Here is a 21415-nt window from a genome sequence, read left to right on the forward strand (position 1 = left end):
GGGGAAAATAACTCATAAATATCATACCAGAAATGCAAGGTGAACAGACTGTGCTCTTTACCCCTCAAAAGCAAAGGCTGAGGGATGATCTAACAGGAATTTTAATCATGATTAGCTATGATACCTAATGGAGCACAAGAGAATTAATCCATTTTGGGGGAATTACAAATATGAATCTTCAAGGTGTGTTTTTTTTTTACACACACACACACAAGGTTTTTTCTTATAATAACACCCTTTTAAATAGCCTTGGAAAGAGTTGCTACATTAAAGATACAAAATTATAGCAACAATGGAAAGAAAAATGGCGTAGTCAACATGCGAAAGACTGCAGAGAGGACCGGCAGCCAAGATGGAAAAATTGTGAAGTGAGGAAGGGTTTTGTGTGAAGAGTGGCAACCCCGTTGTCTGACCATTCCCTCCACAGATGCTGCCTGATCCGCTGAGTTCCTCCAGCATTTTCTGTTTTGCTCTAGATTCCAGCATCTGCAGTTTCTAGTGAATCATTGACATGCATTTGACATGGCATAGTAGTGCAGCAGTAGAACTGGTGCCTCACAGCGACATAGATCCAAGTTTGATCCTGACCTTGGGCGATGTCTGTGTGGAGTTTGCACACTTTCCCTGTGGCCGTGCACGTTTCCACCGCGTGCTCCGGTTTTCTCCCACAATGAAAGAGTTAGCTATTAATTGATTGATGTCATATTTAAGCTTTCCTGTTGTAAAAAGCCAATTGTAATGCATGATGGGATTTGGACAATTCCCATCATGACAAGGGTTTTTTTAAACTCAAGTTGAATAGTTCGCAGCTCTCTTACAAGTTTTTTTATGTAAGTTCAGATAAGAAGGGGCCCAGAGGATGCCATTGGGGTGACTGGCTTTTGGCAAAGAGTGAAAAACAACTCCATATTTGGAGGTGGCTGATGGGTTCTTATACATTCCATCATGCAATTGATTTTATATCTGTACGTATATAAACTCGGGTTTTCTGGTATTTCTTTGTGCGCGCTGCTGGAGATTCAGACGTAAAACTGTTGCCTCTGGGTCTCTTGGTCCACACCCGTCAGACATTAAATTAAAGTTTTGTATGGTCTTAAGAATTTGTACTTTGTCTATCTTTTTAAGTATACTTTTACAACATTCCAAAGACGTGCATGTTGTAGCTTAATTGGCCTCTGTAAATTGCCCCTACTGTGTAGGGAGTGGATGAAAGAGTGGGATAGCATAGGAATAGTGTGAAGTTTATTTTGTTGATTTTATTTTGAAAGGAAATTAAACAATACTTGGGAAAATAAATATAAATTACCAAAATAAGGTAGTCACAAAAAAAATCAAATAGGGAATACAGATCTTTACCCTAACTTCCTTCCAACAGGAGTAGTTGAGATGAATACAGCAGAGCCATTTAATGGGAAGCTGGACAGGCAGATGTGAGAAAGAAACAACACAAAGTGCTGGAATAACTCAGCGGGTCAGGCCGCATCTCTTGAGAACATGGATAGTGATGTTTCGGGTCTGGACCCTTCTTTAGACATTCTTCAGTCTGAAGAAGGGTCCCGACACAAAAGGTCGTCTATGCATGTCCTCCGGACATAGTGCCCGAGTCATTTGAGATCCTCAAGTACTTTGTATCTTTATTTGCAAACCAGCATCTGCAGTTCCTTGTCTACAGGCAGATGAGACACAGGAACAGAGTTGTGCTGTTGGCAGTGACTGGAGAGAATTAGGAGACTTTGATGGAGCATAAATCCTAGTCTGGAACAGTTGGCTCTTAATTTGTGCTCTATGTAATTCCAAATATAGAGTTAAAACATTTCATTTTCACCATTTCCTGTCTGGCAGGAGAATAAAAAAGATCCATATGGGTGTGGTAGTGGATGTAATTCAGGGAAAAGGCACTCATCTGGGAAAGAGTTTTATTCTCCAGCTGTCTCTTCGAAACCTGACCTTTGGTAGGGCCGAAACTTTTTTTTCCATCCAGGTTTATCATTAAGTACATCAAAGGTCAGGCCAGAACAGATATCCTTCAGCTTGATGATCTTCACCAAACCATCATAAATGACCGCAAAACACAAAGTGCTGGAGGAAGTCAGCAGATCAGGCAGCATCTGTGGAGGGAATGGACAGACTGTGTTTTGATCTAGAATCCTTTTTCAGACATTTCTTTCAAGGATGCTGAAGAAAGTTCCTGCCCAAAGTGTCACCTATCCATGTTCTCCGGAGATGCTGCCCGACTCCCTGAGTTACTCCATCGTTTTTGTGGGGGGGGGGGGGGGGGGGTTTGTACACCAGCATCTGCAGTTCCTTGTTTCTCCCTCCAAAATTGCTGTCTGACCCACTGAGTTCATCCTGTACCTTGTATTTTGCTCAAGATTCCAGTATCTGCTGTTCCTTGTGCCTCCATGTTGTTCTCACATAGGTGATTAATGGGCAAAATTAGGGCACATGGTATTGGGGGTAGAGTGCTGACATGGGATAGAAAATTAGTTGGAAGACAGGAAACAAAGAATAGGGATTAATGGGTCCCTTTCAGAATGGCAGGCAGTGACAAGGCTCGGTGCTGGGGTAGCAGCTATTTACAATATACATCAATGATTTAGATGAAGGGATTCAAAGTAACATCAGCAAATTTGCAGATGACACAAAGCTGGGTGGCAGTGTGAACTGTGAGGAGGATGCTATGAGAATACAGGGCGACTTGGACAGGTTGGGTGAGTGGGCAGATGCATGGCAGATGCAGTTTAATGTGGATAAATGTGAGGTTATCCACTTTGGTAGCAAAAACAGGAAGGCAGATTACTATCTAAATGGGGTCAAGTTGGAAAAGGGGAAGTACAACGGGATCTGGGGGTCCTTGTTCATCAGTCAATGAAAGTAAGCATGCAGGTGCAGCAGGCAGTGAAGAAAGCAAATGACATGTTGGCCTTTATAACAAGAGGAGTTGAGTATAGGAGCAAAGAGGTCCTTTCTACAGTTGTATAGGGCCCTAGTGAGAACACACCTGGATTACTGTGTGCAGTTTTGATCCCCTAATCTGAGGAAGGACATTCTTGCTATTGAGGGAGTGCAGCGTAGGTTTACATGGTTAATTCCCGGGATGGCGGGACTGTCATATATGCTAGAGGCAGGAAACATTTTCCCAATGTTGAAGGAATCCAGAACCAGGGGCCACAGTTTAAGAATAAGGGGTAAGCCATTTGGAACGGAGACGTAGAAACACTTTTTCCTCACAGAGAGTTGCCAGTCTGTGGAATTCTCTGCCTCAGAGGGCAGTGGAGGCCAGTTCTCTGGATACTTTCAAGAGAGAGCTAGATAGGGTTCTTAAAAATAGCGGAGTCTGCTCCGGACTGTTAATCCTGTTATCACTTCAAGTTAAGGGACAAGCTGGCTCATGCTTTCTGTAAATGGCTGTAAGTAGATAGAGCACCAACATTATTTAACAAAACAACAAATATTGAGAAAGAACTCGAGTGCTTTCATTTATTCTATGCCTTTTTAAATTATTAATATTTAATATATTAATATTAGGCAAAGACACCACAAATTATGGATAAAATACATAGCAGTGCAAGCTTCTAACCTCCCTTGCAATTATACAAATCAAGGAAAAGCAAATTAGAGACTATATTTTCTATGGTATTATGAAACAACTAATAACAGTAATAGCAACTAACTTTATGAATAGCCATATACATTTATTGCAGAGTAATATATATTGATCAGCATAAAACCAACTAGCTCTTAGCATAGAAGTAATCCAATGGCATGGGAATTAAATCTTCCTAAATTCTTCTAAGAGAAAAATCTTCTAAAAGATTGCATTAATGCAGAACAGATATGTAATAGCACCAGGCTTGGCATGGTATGCTACATTTAAAATGCATTCTGCTTATCGCTGCAAATTTAAAGGACTCCAGCTCTGAATCCTCCTTTTAACTTTTTTTTTTGGAGCAGTTTTAAAACAAGAACAATACTTTAGGTTATATAGAAGTAATTTGATGCATGATATGTGGTAAACAAAGTGTTCTTGGGATAATGAGAATAGCAATGGACTCGCCTTCAAAGCTCTCTACCACTGTTTCTTGCATTAAGTATATTTGCACCTTTTGTTGACTAATTCATCAAGATTGATCCTACTATTATTACTATATTATGATTAGACTATATTATTATATTTTGCTGTTACCAGAGTAATAGAAAGGGAACAAAAAGGATATAGGAACTGCTGGTGGAGATGTGCCTAAAACTTATTTTTATATAGCTATGGAATCAAATTCAAAACATGACTAATATCGCACCTCCTTTTCCCAGTTCAAGCCCCGTTTATTTTCTATTTTTACCACATAGCAGTTATCCTGTTATTGTAACTACATTCTCCCTTAACCACCATCACCAAAAAAAAAAGGTTAACTGGACATTCATGCTACTGCTGCCATAGACAAATCTGCAATGCACAACTTGCTACTATGTTTACAAGGTAGATTCCTACCGACTGCGAAGGGCGGTGAAGGACGCAAAAAGGAGGTACAGGGACAAGATGGAGTCACAGATGGAGCAGCAGGACACCAGAAGCCTGTGGCAGGGGCTACGGACTGTAACCAACTACCGGAGCACCCCACTCTCATCCGCAAGTGCCGCACCTCCCTAGCTGATGACCTGAACTCTTTTTACACTCGTTTCGAGATGGGCAACACCACCCCAGGTCTGCCGACTATCGACAATACGAAGCTGAAGGGAGGAATGTGCACACATTCTCGCTGTCCGAGCACGACGTGAGGAGGGCTCTGACACAGGTGAACACGAGGAAAGCTGCAGGCCCCGATGGCATCTCGGGGCGAGTACTCAAGTCCTGTGTACGCAGCTGACACCGGTGCTCACTACAATATTCAACATCTCCCTGGACAAGTCCGTGGTCCCTGCCTGCTTCAAAAAATCCATCATTGTACCGGTACCAAAAAATGCCTCCCCAGCCTGTCTGAATGACTACCGTCCGGTGGCCCTTACCTCGGTAGTCATGAAATGCTTTGAGAGGCTGGTGAAGAAACACATCTGCGCCTTCCTCCCTCGCAACATGGATCCATTGCAGTTCGCATACCGTCCAAACAGATCCATGGACGATGCGGTCTCCCAGGTTTTGCACACCGCTCTCTCTCATCTTGACAGCCAGAAGGGGGGCTACGTGAGGATGCTGTTCATAGACTTCAGTTCAGCCTTCAACACGATAGTCCCCACCAGACTGGCCGGGAAGCTACTGGAATTAGGGCTCAACATCCCCCTGTGTGCCTGGGCCCTGGACTTTCTCACCGCCAGGCCCCAGGTAGTCAAGATGGGAGGGAATACATCAAAGTCCCTCACCCTGAGCACAGGATCGCCCCAGGGTTACGTCCTCAGCCCCCTATTGTACTCCCTGTACACACATGACTGTGTGGCTAGGTTCAGCTCCAACTCAATAATTAAGTTTGCTGATGACACTGTGGTGGTGGGCCTGATCTCAGACAACGATGAGAAGGCCTACCGGGAGGAGGTGGCTGATCTAGCACTCTGGTGCCAGGACAACAGCCTCCTCTTGAACATCAAAAAAACGAAGGAGCTGATCGTGGACTTTAGGAGGGCACATCATCCGAGGACGTACACTCCATTGAGGATAAATGGGGATACTGTGGATAGGGTGAACTGTTTTAAATATCTGGGAGTCCACATCTCTGAGGATATGACATGGACATCACACGCCGCAGCACTCGTGAGTAAGGCAAGGCAGCGCCTTTACCACCTCAGGCAATTGAGGAAATTCAGAGTGTCTCCGAGGATCCTCGAGTGCTTCTACTCAGCGGCTGTGGAAAGCATCTTGTCCAGAAATATTACCATCTGGTTTGGGAATTTCTCTGCCCAGGACAAGAAGGCTCTGCAGAGAGTAGTGCGTTCGGCCAAACGCACTATGGGAACTTCACTCGCCCCCCTGCAGGAACTATACAACAGGAGGTGCAACTCCAGAGCCAATAAAATCATGGGAGACCCCTTCCACCCATGCAACGGACTGTTCCAGCTGCTACGGTCAGGCAAACGCCTCCGTTGCCATGCAGTGAGAACGGAGAGGTTGAGAAGGAGTTTCTTCCCAAAGGCCATTCGGACTGTAAAGTCTTATCTCACCAGGGACTAACTTTACTGAACGTTTTTCCTTCCAATATTTAATATGTAAAATAATATGTGTGTGTTTATGATTGTGTTTATAGTTTGTTTGGTTGTTTGTTTGTTTTTCTTTTTGCACAAAGTCTGCGAGCATTGTCACTTTTCATTTCACTGCACATCTCGTATGTGTATGTGACGAATAAACTTGACTTGACTTGACTTGTTTGCTTGTGCTAGACTGAGCAGGGAGGAGAGCTAGAGGGGGGGAATGGAGGGGGGAGTGGGGGGGGGGGGGGGGAAGAGGCAAGAGACGAATTGAGGGGGAAAGGAGCTTAGGAAATAGGAATAGTCCGAAGGAACAATGGGAAATGGGATCAGCAACAGGGGTGAATCCAAGAGGGAAACACAATGGAAGCAGGTGCAGAACAGAATGTGAGGGGAGGAGTAAAAAGAGGATCAAGTCCAGAGGGGAATGTGTGGAACAGATGTAGGGGTTGTCTGAGAGAGGAAGGCAGTCCCAAAAGAAAGAGGGAAATAATCCATTGGGAAACAGATAAGGAAAATTAATTCAAATCGCTCTCAGAAATTCCAGAAAGGCAGTATCCTGAAAAGTGGTCGTATTTATACATTTAAAGAGGGGTTTACTTCAAAAAACAATACTTTAGGTTAAAGTATAAAGTCTGAAGAAGGGTTTTGACCAAAAACATCACCTCTAGTGACGCTGCCTGACCTGCAGAGATACTCCAGCTTTATGTGTCTATTTTCAGTGTAAACCAGCATCTGTAGTTCCTTCTTGTATGAAAGTAATTTGATGCATGATATGTGGTAAGTGTTGGGATAAAGAGATTAGCAATGGACTCATCTCGAAAGCTTTCCATCACTGTATAGTCCCTTCCTACCATCATAGTCATTCAGCCCACCTTGTTCACGCTGACCAACATGCCCCATCTAAGTTTGCCCATTTGGCCGCGTTTGGCACATATCCCTCGAAAAACCTTTCCTATCCATGTATTGTCCAAGTGTCTTTCAAATGTTATTGTACCTGCCTCAACTACCTCCTCTGACAGCTCGTTGCAAGTTGAAACTTTCGGAATAGTTTACTTCAAGTGAGCTGAGCTGCAAATTATTACACAAATACTCAAATATCTTTCCAAATATACAAACAAACGATTATTAAAAAGAGTTTCCTGGCTACGAACCAATGATACAAGAACGTCAATATAGAAAACACGATTCAGATACTCATACAATATCCTTTGAATAACTGAAATATCTTTCTCTTTGATGTGATAAATAATCTTTGAACTATTTGTACAATTTGAAAATGTAGTCAGATAATTTATTTGGCTCTTTTTGCAAATGACCTATTCCGTCTTTGAGAAATGCTGACTCAACGACCGAAACCAAGCGAGAGCCACGGTCGGGTCCGCTTTAGTGATTAAAAATGCTACTTTTGAGGTTACTGGATGAGAAACGCGAAGGAAGCGAGACATTTCCAGGCAGCAGATTAACCCGTTAATGTTCCGTGGGTTTTAGCCGGGCAGATTCGGAAGTTGTCAGTAATACGGTGACTTGTCCTGCCAGCTCCAGCCCACGACCCGTTCTTACCTCCGACTGCCAATTCTCATTTCTGTCTTGGTGTCTGTGCCGAGGTCGTTCTCCTTTCTGCTGCTCGCTGCCTTGTGGCTGTGCTTCAGTCTCGAAGCAGATAGTGTGGGGTCCTTCTGCAGAGTCGTAACGGTCCTGTCATGTTCTACTGTCAGGGAATCTGCCCTCCTTCGCATTACTGGGGAAAACAAGACGCCGAGAGTCACCTTCTAACTTGGGGGGAGGCGATGAGGGGGATCCAAATAGAATGGCTGAAGGCTGAGAGCCCCGGGGAGGTTTGTGGAAGGACCGGCGAGGATGGACCGCGCTAATGCAGACGGTGCGGACTTCAGTCAGCCAGTGCTCGGTGTTTCTGGAAGCACCCAGTCTGTTACATTGTTTGCAGCAACTCCCACCTCTTGAAATCAGCTGATCAGCCGCAACCTCCAACCTTTCACCCGCTTGCAGCGCGCACGCCTCCCACCTTTCCACGGTGCATGTGGCGTCCATCTTTCAGGCAGGCAGAAGGCCGTCAACTCGTTGACTTTGTAGCATTTTGTAACCGTTTCAAAAAACTCTGATTTAAGAATGTACAACATCAGCTTGTTTGGTGTGGCAGCAAGCCGGAAGTTGACTTTCTAGTTGGATTTAATAAACGCAGAATGAATTATTCCAGTTTACTTCGCATGGTAGGAGAATCAAATACAACGGGTTTAAGGTAACTGACAAACGAGCCAAGGCGAAGACGAGCTCTATTTTTGACGGCGGTGGGTGGGGTGGAGACAGAGAATCCTCCGGGGGGTGGGGGGGGGGAGTGATGGGAGGTGAGACCGCACTGTCTCATATTGATAACAAATTCAATGATACATTTTGAAATAAAAACATAAAAGTGTTTCATGCTGACACGTTATTTGCTGAATCACGATTAAGCGTTAGATTTTATAATCATCAATTAGTAACTAATACTATAGTCTGGTGGATTTATGGATTATTATGTGATTTAACAGAATGAAACATTTAATTAGATTTACAGTATTCGCCAGCTTTCGTTCATATAAACTTGCAATTCAACTAATATTCCAGGAAGTCCCAAAGTACATAGCTAAGTTGCACACAGAAATACATATCCATTAACAAAAATGTAGTAAATATTTGGAATACTATGTAGAGCTTTGGTCATTCTGCAATAGGAAAGAATAAGATGGAAAGAGTGCAGGGAAGATATATTAAGATGTTGCGAGAACTTGAGGCATGAGCTATAGGGATGGTTGGGCAGACTTGTTTTCATCTTTAAACTATTATTGTTTTCTTATATCCTTTCGAGTGCAGGATGCAAAGTGGTGGTGATTTTATATAGTGGTGTATAAAGTCATGAGTGTTTTATTGTCATATGTCCCAAAACGAAACAATACAAATCTTGCAGCAGCACAACAGTAATGTGAACCATAATTAACAACAAAAAGTTCAGTGTATGTGTGTGTATACTGACTTTTTTGTTGTTAATTATGGTGTTTACAGAGTACTATGTTTATATTAATGTTGTGTTGTTGCAAGTAAGAATTGTATTGTTTCACTTTGGGACATATGACAATAAAACACTCTTGACTTTACACACCTATATAAAATCACCACCACTTTGCATCCTGCGCTTGAAGGGATGTAAGAAAACAATGTCCCCGAGTCTTCGTAGTTCGGAGCTTATTTGGAGGTTGTATTGTTTAATATAACCATATAACATATAACCATATAACAATTACGCCCCTACAAGTCCGTGCCGAACAACTTTTTTTCCCTTAGTCCTACCTGCCTGCACTCATACCATAACCCTCCATTCCCTTCTCATCCATATGCCTATCCAATGTATTTTTAAATGATACCAATGAACCTGCCTCCACCACTTCCACTGGAAGCTCATTCCACACCGCTACCATTCTCTGAATAAAGAAGTTCCCCCTCATATTACCCCTAAACTTCTGTCCCTTAATTCTGAAGTCATGTCCTCTTGTTTGAATCTTCCCTATTCTCAAAGGGAAAAGCTTGTCCACATCAACTCTGTCTATCCCTCTCATAATTTTAAAGACCTCTATCAAGTCCCCCCTTAACCTTCTGCGCTCCAGAGAATAAAGACCTAACTTATTCAACCTATCTCTGTAACTTAGTTGTTGAAACCCAATAGCCTGATGTTTGTTGGCAAAAGCTGCTCCTGAACGTGGACGTCACAGTTTTCAGGTTCATATATCTCGTCCTGATGGCAGGAGTGAAATGAGAGTTGGGCAGTGTGGTGTGGGTCTCCGAGGATGCTAGCTGCCTATTTGAGGCAGCGACTCTTGTAGATCATGACAGGAATAGATAGGATGAATTAAGTTTTTTTTCCAGGATAGAGAAATCAGGAACTCTGGGGCATACAGTGCCCTCCATAATGTTTGGGACGAAGACCGATCATTTATTTATTTGCCTCTGTAAATTTGAGATTTGTAATTTTAAAAATTCACGTGGTTAAAGTGCACATTGTCAGATTTTATTAAAGGTATTTTTATACATTTTGGGTTCACCATGTAAAAATTACAGCTGTGTTTATATATAGTCCCCCCCATTTCAGGACACCATAATGTTTGGCACACATGGCTTCACAGGTGTTTGTAATTGCTCAGGTGTGTTTAATTGCCTCCTTAATGCAGGCATCAGAGAGCTCCCAGTACCTAGTCTTTCCTCCCGTCTTCCCATCACCTTTGGAAATGTTTATTGCTGTTTATCAACATGAGGACCAAAGTGGTGCCAATGAAAGTCAAAGAAGCCACTACGAGACTGAGAACCAAGAATAAAACTGTTAGCGACATCAGCCATACCTTAGGCTTACCAACATCAACTGTTTGGAACATCATAAGAAGAAAGAGAACACCTCCACAGCTGATGACAGAAGAATTCTCTCTATAATAAAGAAAAAAAACCCAAACACCTGTCCGACAGATCAGAAACACTCTTCAGGTGTAGACTTGTCAATGACCAGCGTCCGCAGAAAACTTCATGAACAGAAATACAGAGGCTACACTGCAAGATGCAAACCACTGTTTAGCTACAAAAATAGGATGGCCGGGTTACAATTTGCCAAGAAGTACTTAAAAGAGCAACCACAATTCTTGAAAAATGTCTTGTGGTCAGATGAGACAAAGATTAAGTTATATCAGAGTGATGGCAAGAGCAAAGTATGGAGGAGAGAAGGAACTGCCCAAGATCCAAAGCGTACCACCTCATCTGTGAGAAAAGATGGTGGGGGTGTTATGGGCTGGGCATGTATGGCTGCTGAAAGTACTGGCTCAGTTATCTTCATTAATGATACAACTGCTGAGGGTAGTAACATAATGAATTCTGAAGTGTATAGACACAAAGTATCTGCTCAAATTCAAACAAATGCCTCAAAACTCATTGGCCAGCGGTTCATTCTACAGCAAGACAATGATGCCAAACATACTGCTAAAGCAACAAAGGGGTTTTTCGAAGCTAAAAAATTGTCAATTCTTGAGTGGCCAAGTCAATCACCTGATCTGAACCCAATTTGAGCATGTATTTTATATGTTGAAGAGAAAACTGGGGGATTAGCCCCCAAAACAAGCATAAGCTAAAGATGGCTGCAATACAGGCCTGGCAGAGCATCACCAGAGAAGACACCCAGCAACTGGTGATGTTCATGAATCGCAGACATCAAGCAATCATTGCATGCAAAGGATATGCAACAAAATACTAAACATGACTACTGGAATGTCTACATGGTGAAACCAAAATGAATGAATGAATGAATTGATCTCTTTATTGTCATTGCACATGGTACAACAAAATTTAAAAGTCAATCCCATGGTAGAACCATTCAGTTGAATGTGAGTGTTATTACTTATTTTGCATTGTTAAGTTCACGCATGGCTATGGGGTAGAAGCTGTCTCTGAGTCTGTTGGTGCGAGTTTTGAAAGACCTGTACCGTCTGCCAGAGGGCAGCAGGTGGAACAGGTTGTGTCCAGGTTGGGAAGGGTCCTTCAGGATGTTGGCTGCCCTGCCAAGGCAGCGAGAGCTGAAGATGTCCTTCAGGGAGGGCAGTGGGCAGCCAGTGATTTTTTGTGCGGTGTTGGTGACCCTTTGAATGTATAAAAATCTGACAATGTGCACTTTAACCACATGTGATTTTTCCATTACAAAGCTTAAATTGTGGTGTACAGAGGCAAATAAATAAATGATAGGTCTTTGCCCAAACATTACGGAGGGCACTATAGATCAAAGGTGACAGTGCAAAGATTAAATAGGAACCCGAGGGGAAACATTTTCACAGATGGGTATATGGAAATAGCTGGCAGAGGAGATAGTCAAGGTTTACTACATGTAAAAGACACTTGGACAGATATGTGGATAGGAAAGGTTTACAAAGATGTGGGCCAAATGCAAACAAATGTGTCTAGCTTAGATGAGGCATCTTGGTCTACATGAACAACTTAGATCAAAGGGCCTGTTTTCAGTTTTATATGACTATAAAATATCAGACCATTTGTTTTATGTCTTGATTAAGGGATAAAGATTGGAAGAACGTCACGAGAATATCCCTGATCTTCTGTGATCAGTGTCACCAAATCTTTTGCATTAACCTTGTAGCACAGAGCTTCAGCTCCAAGTCTGGACTGAGACCTGAATTTTTCTTTGTTCAAAAAGCTGCACTAACAATCAACACAAACCTGATCACTTTAACCCCAGTTACCTTGTATTTGTGTGAAATTCAAATTAACCTCTTGTGACTATATTAAGTCCTCACATGATTCATAATAATGATTATTCACACAATTAAAGCACCATTATTATTAGGATTACAGAGGAACAGTTCAAACAATTTGTTTCTTCCCAACAGTATCAAACTGACTACATTTAATAAGTGATACTGAAGCAGGGAAGTATTACAATTTTTTTTAATAGGAACAGCATTGCTGAAGTCATATTCTGCTTGGGTAGCTTACAACCCAACGGTATGAACATTGAATTCTCTAATTTTAGGTAACCTCTAACAACCCACCCCCTTCCCTTTCTCCCCATTGCCCTACATGAATTTTCACCTATTTCTCCTCTCCCCTTCCACCTGCATTCCTTCCTCTGGCTTCACAATTTGCAACTCTTCAATCGCTTTGTCTCACAACTTCAATATTTCTATCTCTGGCCTTTGTCCAACAATTTGTCTATCAAACCCCCCCTTGCCCGTGTTCACCCATTACCACCCACACTTTGTCCTACCCCTTCTCTCACCCAGTGTTCTCCCCTCCACAATCAGTCTGAAGGGTCCCGACCTGTAATGTCACCTATCCATTTACTCCAGAGATACTGCCTAACCCGCTGAGTTACCCCAGTACTTTGTATCCTTATCCGCAGTTCCTTGTTTCAACACCTCCGGAGTGACCAGACTGCGTACCAGTTCTCATCAGCTTGAGGAAATATGTAGAGTCTTTAACAAGTAAACTGACTGCTACATCAACTTATGACGAAATGTATACGGTGGGGCCATCTGGTGGTCAAGCCAAGAACGCTGCTCAGGCTTTCCAGCGGCTTATGGACATGGTGGGTCGCAGTTTGGATTTCGTGTTCATTTACCTTGATGACATACAGAGGTTTATGGACATGGTGGGCTGCTCTCGCCAGGAGCACTGTGCTCACCTCCGGCTGCTCTTGTCAGCAGCTCAGCGAGCATGGCCTGGCCATCAACCCGACTAAGTGACAGTTTAGCCTTAATTTCATCAGTTTCCTCGGCCACCACGTTAATCAGCATGGTGTGGTCCCACACCTGATCAAGGTTGAGCCATTCATCAGTTTCCTAGGCTCCCCATGGTGCGAGGACTCCAAGAGTTTGTCGGCATGGTGAATTCTTATTACCGTTTCATGCCAGCGGCTGCCGGATCATGCAACCGTTGTTCAGGATCTTGGCCAGCAAGCAGTGGGACCTCGTGTGGGATGATGCAGTAACGACAGCTTTCAAAGACGCAGATCGATGGATGCTGGCAGCCCCTTGCCATTTTCAGTCGTCACCTGCGACTTCCTGAGCAGAAGTACAGCGCTTTCGACCGTGAGCTCCTTGCGCTCTACCTGGCCATCCGGCATTTCCGTTATTTCCTCGAGGGCAGAGATTTCACGGCTTTTACTGATCACAAGCCACTTGCGTTTGCTTTTTCGAAGGTGCCTGATCCCTGGTCATCTCAGCAGCAGCGTACTTGGCCTACATCTTGGTGTACACGACTTGCCTCCTGCACATCGTGGATAAGAGCAACCGGTTGTACTGCAGATGCGTTGTACTGCACCGCCATTAATGCTATCCACGCTTTGGCCCCGGGCGTCGACTACACAGCCCTGGCGGCTGCACAGCATGAGGATGAGGAGATGCTGTGCCCATTTCCGGCCTGTTGTTGGAGGATGTACCGCTGGCACCACGGTTCTTTGCGATGTGTCTATCGGTCAGCCGAGACCCATCATCCCCGCAGCTTGGCATCGCCGGATCTATCCTTCCATCCGGGCAACGGCGGCGCTGGTGGCGGCCAAGTTTATGTGGCACCGGTTGCGCAAGCAGGTCGGCAACTGGGCCAGGGCGTGTATTTCCCTGTCAAACGTCCAAGGTTCAGCGTCACATCAAGGCGCCCTTGCAGGATTCTGCCTTTTCGCAGTGGCGTTTCGACCATATCCACGTCAACCTCGTGGGGTCGCTGCACCCATCCAGAGGTGTCATCCACCTTCTCTCTCTCATGGACCATTTCACGCGATGGCCAGAGGCTGTCCCGCTCGCAGATACCTCCGCTGCCCACTGGATCACCCGTTTTGATGTGATCTGCTGAAGGGGTGGCTGTTCACCTCCGAGTTGTGGTCTGCAATGGCCCGGCTGCTGGGCGCTCAGCTGCACCACACTACGGCCTACCACACGCACCGTGAAGGTGTCCTTAAAGCAAGCATGAGACAGGAAAAAACTGAAAAAAGAGGAAGAAAGATGGAGGTCTAAGTGGCATTGCCCCGATAGGATTCCAAGAGGCAATGCCCCTGGCGGGGGTAAAAGAGGGCAGCACCTCCTTTATGCAGATTTTTTTTGATAATTGTACCTTGAAATGACACCGTGTGCTTGCCTGTTTACCCATAATTTTTCACAGGGTCTTCCCCACTCACACTCGCAGGGAACCCTTCACTGCTCACTCACAGGGACACCCCCTTACCTTTACTCACACTCACAGGGACCACCTCACTGCTCACACTCACAGGAAACCCCCCCACCTTTGCTCACTCACAGGGAACCCCTCACTGCTCACTCACAGGAACCCCCCCCCCCTTACCTTTGCTCACACTCGCAGGGACCACCTCACTGCTCACTCACAGGAACCCCCCCCCTTACCTTTGCTCACACTCGCAGGGACCCCCTCACTGCTCACTTACAGGAAACCCCTCACCTTTGCTCACTCACAGGGAACCCCTCACTGCTCACACACATAGGGACCCCTCCCCCTTACCTTTGCTCACACTCACAGGGATCCCCTCACTGCTCACTCACAGTAAACCCCATCACCTTTGCTCACTCACAGGAACCCCCTCACTGCTCACGCTCACACTCACAGGGAACCCCTCACTGCTCACACTCACAGGGACATCCCCTCACCTTTACAGACTCCCCCCTCTGCTCACCAGGGCTCACACACACTCCTTCTACTTGCTTTAAAACGCTTATTGACACCGACAAGGCCCCGACCCTTCGGTCGCGCCCTTTCCCAGCCCAGTGTCCACTCTCCCACTCTCCCGGGGTCGCTGCTACCTGCGCTAACTGCACTCCCGGCCCCTCGCTCCACCAGGCCTCGCCTTGTCCCGCCCCCGGACGTCTCCCTCTTCCAATCACTACCAATCATCCGCCTCTGATCGTTGCCTCCCTCCTCCAATCATCGCACTGAATCATCATGTTCCCCCCCCCCCCCCCCCCAACTGTCTGCTGACCGACGTCCCTCTGGTCCAATCGGCGCCCTTGATCATGAGTCCTGCCCCCACTGTCTCACATTAACGAATTTCAAAATCCATGGATCCGTGGAGAAATTTCATGCCTGTTAAAGGCACGGCTCACGGGCCCGGACTGGATGGACGAGTTGCTATTGGTCCTGCTGGGAATATGCACTGACCCGAAGGAGGACCTGGCTACTTCCTCGGCTGATCTGGTGTACGGCGCCTCGCTTACGGTCCCGGGGGATTTCATCCCGGCTCGACCATGCTGACACGCCTCCAGGAGAAGGTGGGCACGCTCTCTCCTGTCCCGAAATCCCGCCACGGACTTACTCCAATGCACGTCCCGTCCGCCCTCAAGTACTGCAAGTATGTTTTCCTGTGCCGTGATTCTCACCGTACGCCACTGCAGAGGCCTTACAAGGGTCCTTTCGAGGTGCTGCAACACGTCACCTCGACTTTTGTGCTCAACATGAGCGGCCGGCACGAGACTGTTTCAGTGGCCCATTCTAAACCGGCTAATTTGGACATTGCTCAGCCAGTGCAGGTGGCGCAGCCCCGCCATCAGGGGCGTCCACCGACATGACCAAAGATTATAGAGGAGTAAGATAGACCACTCCTCGAAAAACGCGTAGTATCACGTGTGTGATCGTCGACGCCATTTTTTGAGGCATTTATTGAGCTTCCCCCACACTGTCATGGCGTCCTTATCTAAATCTTCATCTCACTGCTCTGCTATCAATTATTCTAATCGTAAATCTAAACGACCCGACCTGTCATTCTTTAGGTTCCCCAATAAAAAAGGTGAGAAAATATTTTTATTATTTTCAGTCGATATTCTGTCGTGAAAATGTTATTTTCTGTTCTCCTATCAACGGCCATTGGGAAGCTAGGTTTGTCGGTACATTAGAAAGTTATTAGACTTATTTTTAATAGATCTTTACTTACCATAATAATAAAGACAATTTTAACACTTCTGTACGTTTTTGGTTTTGTTCTTGTAAGGGATTGGTCTCCACAATATGGCCCGCGGACACATTAGGTCCAGTGACCAGGAGATTTTTTGAGCTCAGATTCAAGTCCAAGAATGGGCGGCTGTTACCCATTATATTCCTCGAATTGTCAAGACATCACAAGCAAAGATCACAAGCCCGCCGTGAAAAAGGGTGTAATCAAATATTATACAACTCTGCTCTATCATCTTTGGGTGCAATGGTGGGTCGGGGGGGTTCGGTGGCGGCGGCCGCAATCAAAGATACTAGTGGAGCTCTGCTCTATAATCTTTGGTCGGAATGGGACGGCTGCGCGTTATAATGTGCTATCGTTCCACTCTCCCTCTCCCCCTTCTCCCTGTCCCCCTTCTCCCTCCCCCCTTCTCCCCTCCCCTTCTCCCTCTCGATCTCTCTCTCCGCTCCTCTCGATCTCTCGCTCCCCCTCTCTTCTCTCGATCTCTCTCCCCCTCTCTTCTCTCGATCTCCCTCCCTTCCCTCTCTCCCTCCCTTCCATCTCTCCCTCCCTTACCTCTTCGTGAGAGTTGGCAGCTCAGCTATGCCTTGGGTCCAAAAGAGGATAGAAAGAAAATACTTAATGGTCTTTGTAAGAAGATTTTAATAAGCTCTTCTACATTTAAGGCAAATTGACATATTAGAGGCAAAAAGCATTTTCAATATACAGGTCTCTCCACACAACTGAAAACAATTGCATTTAAGTGATATATCATCCATTGTTCAGGCAAGTAGCACTAGGTTACAATAAACTTACTACATATTCCAGGAATGCATCTCATAAAAATGGGAGAGGCTTAAATGCACTGTAAAATCATAAATCCATGTTGACTTGGACTAATCCTTTTACTGCTATCCAAATGCCCCATTATTACATCTTTAATAATTGACTCCAGCATCTTTCACACCACCAAAGTCAGGCTAACTGGTCTGTAATTCCCCGTTTTCTCTCTCGCTCCTTTCTTGAAAAGTAGGATAGCATTAGCTATCCTCCAATCCACAGGAACTGATCGTAAATCTATTGATCGTTGGAAAATAATCATATGTATAAATATATATGTATGTGTATATATGCATGTATGTGTATATATGCATGTATATGTATCTGTGTGTATATATGTTTATATGTGTGTATGTATGCATATAAATGTATCCATATGTATGCGTGTATTTGTATGTGTGCATATGTATGTGTATACGTATGTATGTATGTATATATGTATATGTGTATATATGTATGTGTATATATATGTGTGTATAAATATATATGCATATATATTATTACTATATAATTATATATATAATTGCCTTTATGGTTTATGTATATCATCTTACAAGACAAATAAATTAATAGTGATTATTTAAATCAAAGTTGCTTCTGATCCATGAGAATAAACTTAATTATCTCTAACTTGCCTCTCACACACAGACACACATTCATATAAATATATAAATTATGTATACGTTAAATTTAATTTTGTGCAGTGTGTGTTAAAGCAATACAATGCAAGGGAAACTACGCAAAGGAGGGGGCTGTTCCCGCTACAAGATACTCGAGGATCTTTGCTTTGGATCAAAGATTATAGCGGAGCTCTATAATCTTTGCTTTGGATCACAGCGGGTGGCATACCGGAAGTCGCGTGTCGCATTAAAAAATGGCGGCCGTGACGTTCCGTCACGTACTACACGCCAGTCCATTGGATTTCGGAGGAGTGGTCTATCTTGCTCCTCTAGGATCTTTGGTCATGACCGCACCCGCCCTCATCTCTGCCGATTGAGGCCCCATGCACAGGAAATGTGTACACGAGATCAGGCCGCCTCACTCGCACACCTGCTAGTTTCCGTTACTCGGGTTCTGGGGGGGGGGGGGGGGGGGGGGGGGGGGGGGGGGGGGGGGGGGTGGCGCCATCTGCTGGTCAAGCCACTTTTGCTAGAACCTTCATCACTGGAGCTGGAACTCTAACGTGAGCGGTGTTGGCGGGAGTTAGTGAAGGGGTAGTCATCAGTCAACCAGTGTGCTCCAGAACAATGGCAGGAACTTTGCTCAAGCCTTCACTAAACGCACGTGTGTGCAAAACTGTATTTGTTAATAAAGACACCGTTTTGTACGCAACGTTTGGATCTCTACAATACATTTAATAGAAATGCAACAAAAAATTCCTATTTCCCACTTTGTCAAGTCATTCTGTTCACACCTTTGAACTTAATGTATTCTCATTTATTGCTGCTTCCTGAGGTGGAACTTGACAGTGTGCAACATGTGTCTAGTTTAAGTTGATCTTAAAACATTCCTCAAGTATCTGATGTTACCTTTGTGACTTAAATGCTATTTAAACCCTCAAACTTGTCTTCATTACCTTACAGTTCTGATCTATGGACTGCTTTTATGATACCATTATGTACTTTGGTTTTGCACCATTATGTATTACTTTTTATTAATTAATGATATTATTGATTATATGTTATCCTTGTGCTATTGCTTTAGTATTGTGTAAAACTGGCAAATAAAAGTGTCATTGTTCCGTTGCATATGACAATTAAAAACTTTTGATTGTTGACTAAAACTTGATTCCCTTGTTAAGTGTTTTCCTCAACAAATACCATCTCATCCTACTGAGTTTCAAAAGACCTTGTATCTGCTGTAATATGGAGCCCTCGCCAAGTCTAGATCATTGGTACTAAGGTGGAGATGGTTGAGAGCTTCAAGTTACTTGGTGCAAATATCATCATGAATTTCTTGGTGATTTCATGAAGGAACAAGCAGTTCCTTGTTAATTAACCAAGAATTTGTCCTGGTCCAATCACATTCAGGCCAAGAAAGCACACTAACAGAGACGGGGAACTGCAGATGTTAGAAACTTGAGCAAAAAACAAAGTGCTTGAGGAACTTTACACCATTCTTTACCAGTACCTCCACTTACTCAGAAGACTAAAGAAATTCAGCATGATTCCAATGACTCCTCCTTCCAATTTTTATAGATGCATCTGTGTTTCCACTTTGAAGGAAATTACCCGAAATTCGAGAAATTCTGGTTGTCTTCGGGTAATTTTAGCTAAATTAAAAAATCTCAGGAAATTTCCGCATCTGGCCCGTGAAGGGGTCCATTCCGGCCTGCTGGATTATTTTCGGGGAAAAAGTATATTTACGACCATCTGCCTGCGCAGTTGGGGCCCGTCATCCGCTTCACAATTGAATATGGCGCCGGTGACGTGGTAGGAATGCAAAACTGACACCGTCTCCCCAAGCATGCGCAGTTGGGGCGGCTGTGAGCTCAGTATCCGCACATGCGCAGTTAGGGCAGCAGGCGCAGCGGCGCAGTCGGGAATTTCAGGAAATACCATCAAATTCCAGGAAATATGGGATTCTATTTAAGGAAAAAATTTTTTGAGGTGTGGAAGCACTGAGATGCACCTTAGAAAGCATCCTACTGGATGCATCACAATTTGGTTTGGCAAGTGCTCTGCCCAAGACCACGGGAAATTGTAGAGCGTTGAGGATGCAGTCTATCACATAGACCAATCTCCCATGATTGACTCTTGTCTATGCTTCACGCTACTTAAGGAAAGTGGCCAACATAACCATGGACTACTCGCACCCCAGTCATTCCCTCTTCCCCCTACTACCATCAGTCAGAAAATACAAAAGCTTGAAAGCACATACCACCAGATTCAAGAACAGCTTCTTCTCCTGTTATTGGGTTTTTGAATTGTTCTCTCATAAACTGAGAATATGTTCTCAATCTCCCAATTTAGCTCATTGTGGTATTTTCTAATCTGCATTCTCCCTGGTTTGATTGTAATTATTTTTGGATGACTTATCTGGATAGCATGCTAAACAAAGGTTTGACTATATTTTGGCACACATTACACAAATAAACCAATACCAAACAACTACAATACCAAATATAGCACAATCACATTCAAACATGCATTTCAACCAAATAGATTGTGATGAAGTATCCACAGTGAATACCATGGGACACGGAGGGAACAATTTAGCAGAAAATGGACCCTTCTTCCACCTGATTTCCTCCAGCATTTTGTGTCTTTTGCAAACTAGCATCTGGAGTTTTTCTCTTGTACTCCATGTACACCCATGGCTGCAGCCATGTAGCAATCAGGTCCACAGCCAGCGCGGAGAAGAAGCGCCAACTCCAGCCCAACTCCCGCCGGGCCAACCGACAGCCCTGGCCCAACGGGACATCGGCCCCGCGCAGTGGTGGCCCAGGCCCACAGCCAGCGTGGAATAGAAGCCACCACAACAGGCCGGCGCCCCAACAGTCCAGGGCCACCGCGGACATCCCCAGCCGCCCCCGGACAGGGCACCCGGGAGGGGACAGGGACGGCCCAGCAGCAACTCAACAGTGTCCGCAACACCGGAGACCCAGGCCCGATCCCGACCAGACAAAATGCAGGTCCGCACCCATGCAGCAGCACAGCCGCCGAGAATGTTTATCGCAAGTGACCCATGACCTGGGCATGCGTAGTCGGAATACCGAACTCGCTTATTAAATTAACAAATTAGCAGATGACACCACCATTGTAGGGCAGATATCAAATAATGATGAGACGGAGTACAGGAAGGAAATCGAGAACCTCGTGTCCTGGTGTTGAGACACCAACCTTTCTCTTAATGTCAGAAAGACAAAGGAGATAGTGACTTCAGGAAGTGAAGCGGTACACATACCCCACTTTGCATTGACGGCATCAAAGTAGAGAT

The 21415-nt window shown here is 44.7% G+C and overlaps 2 protein-coding genes across 4 annotated transcripts in view; one reads left to right on the plus strand and one right to left on the minus strand.

Annotated features, from left to right (window-relative positions):
• Positions 1–21415, minus strand: part of abhd12 (abhydrolase domain containing 12, lysophospholipase) — a 116709-nt gene that overhangs the window by 92916 nt on the left and 2378 nt on the right. The window contains exon 3 of one of the 3 annotated variants that reach the window (XM_055639334.1): positions 7735–7912. The exons of 1 other annotated variant lie outside the window; for it this stretch is intronic. In XM_055639334.1, coding sequence (XP_055495309.1) covers positions 7735–7910 — 176 coding nt within the window. In that variant the 5' untranslated portion in view covers positions 7911–7912. Of the gene's footprint in view, positions 1–7734; positions 8327–21415 lie in introns of those variants that run through there. One more of the 3 variants, XM_055639333.1, reaches the window with a different exon arrangement.
• eif4a3 (eukaryotic translation initiation factor 4A3) overlaps positions 1–21415 on the plus strand; it is a 165823-nt gene that overhangs the window by 44864 nt on the left and 99544 nt on the right. The window lies entirely within an intron of this gene.

The sequence above is a fragment of the Leucoraja erinacea genome, chromosome 8 (genome assembly GCF_028641065.1).
Source record: "Leucoraja erinacea ecotype New England chromosome 8, Leri_hhj_1, whole genome shotgun sequence".
Lineage (NCBI taxonomy): Eukaryota > Metazoa > Chordata > Chondrichthyes > Rajiformes > Rajidae > Leucoraja > Leucoraja erinaceus.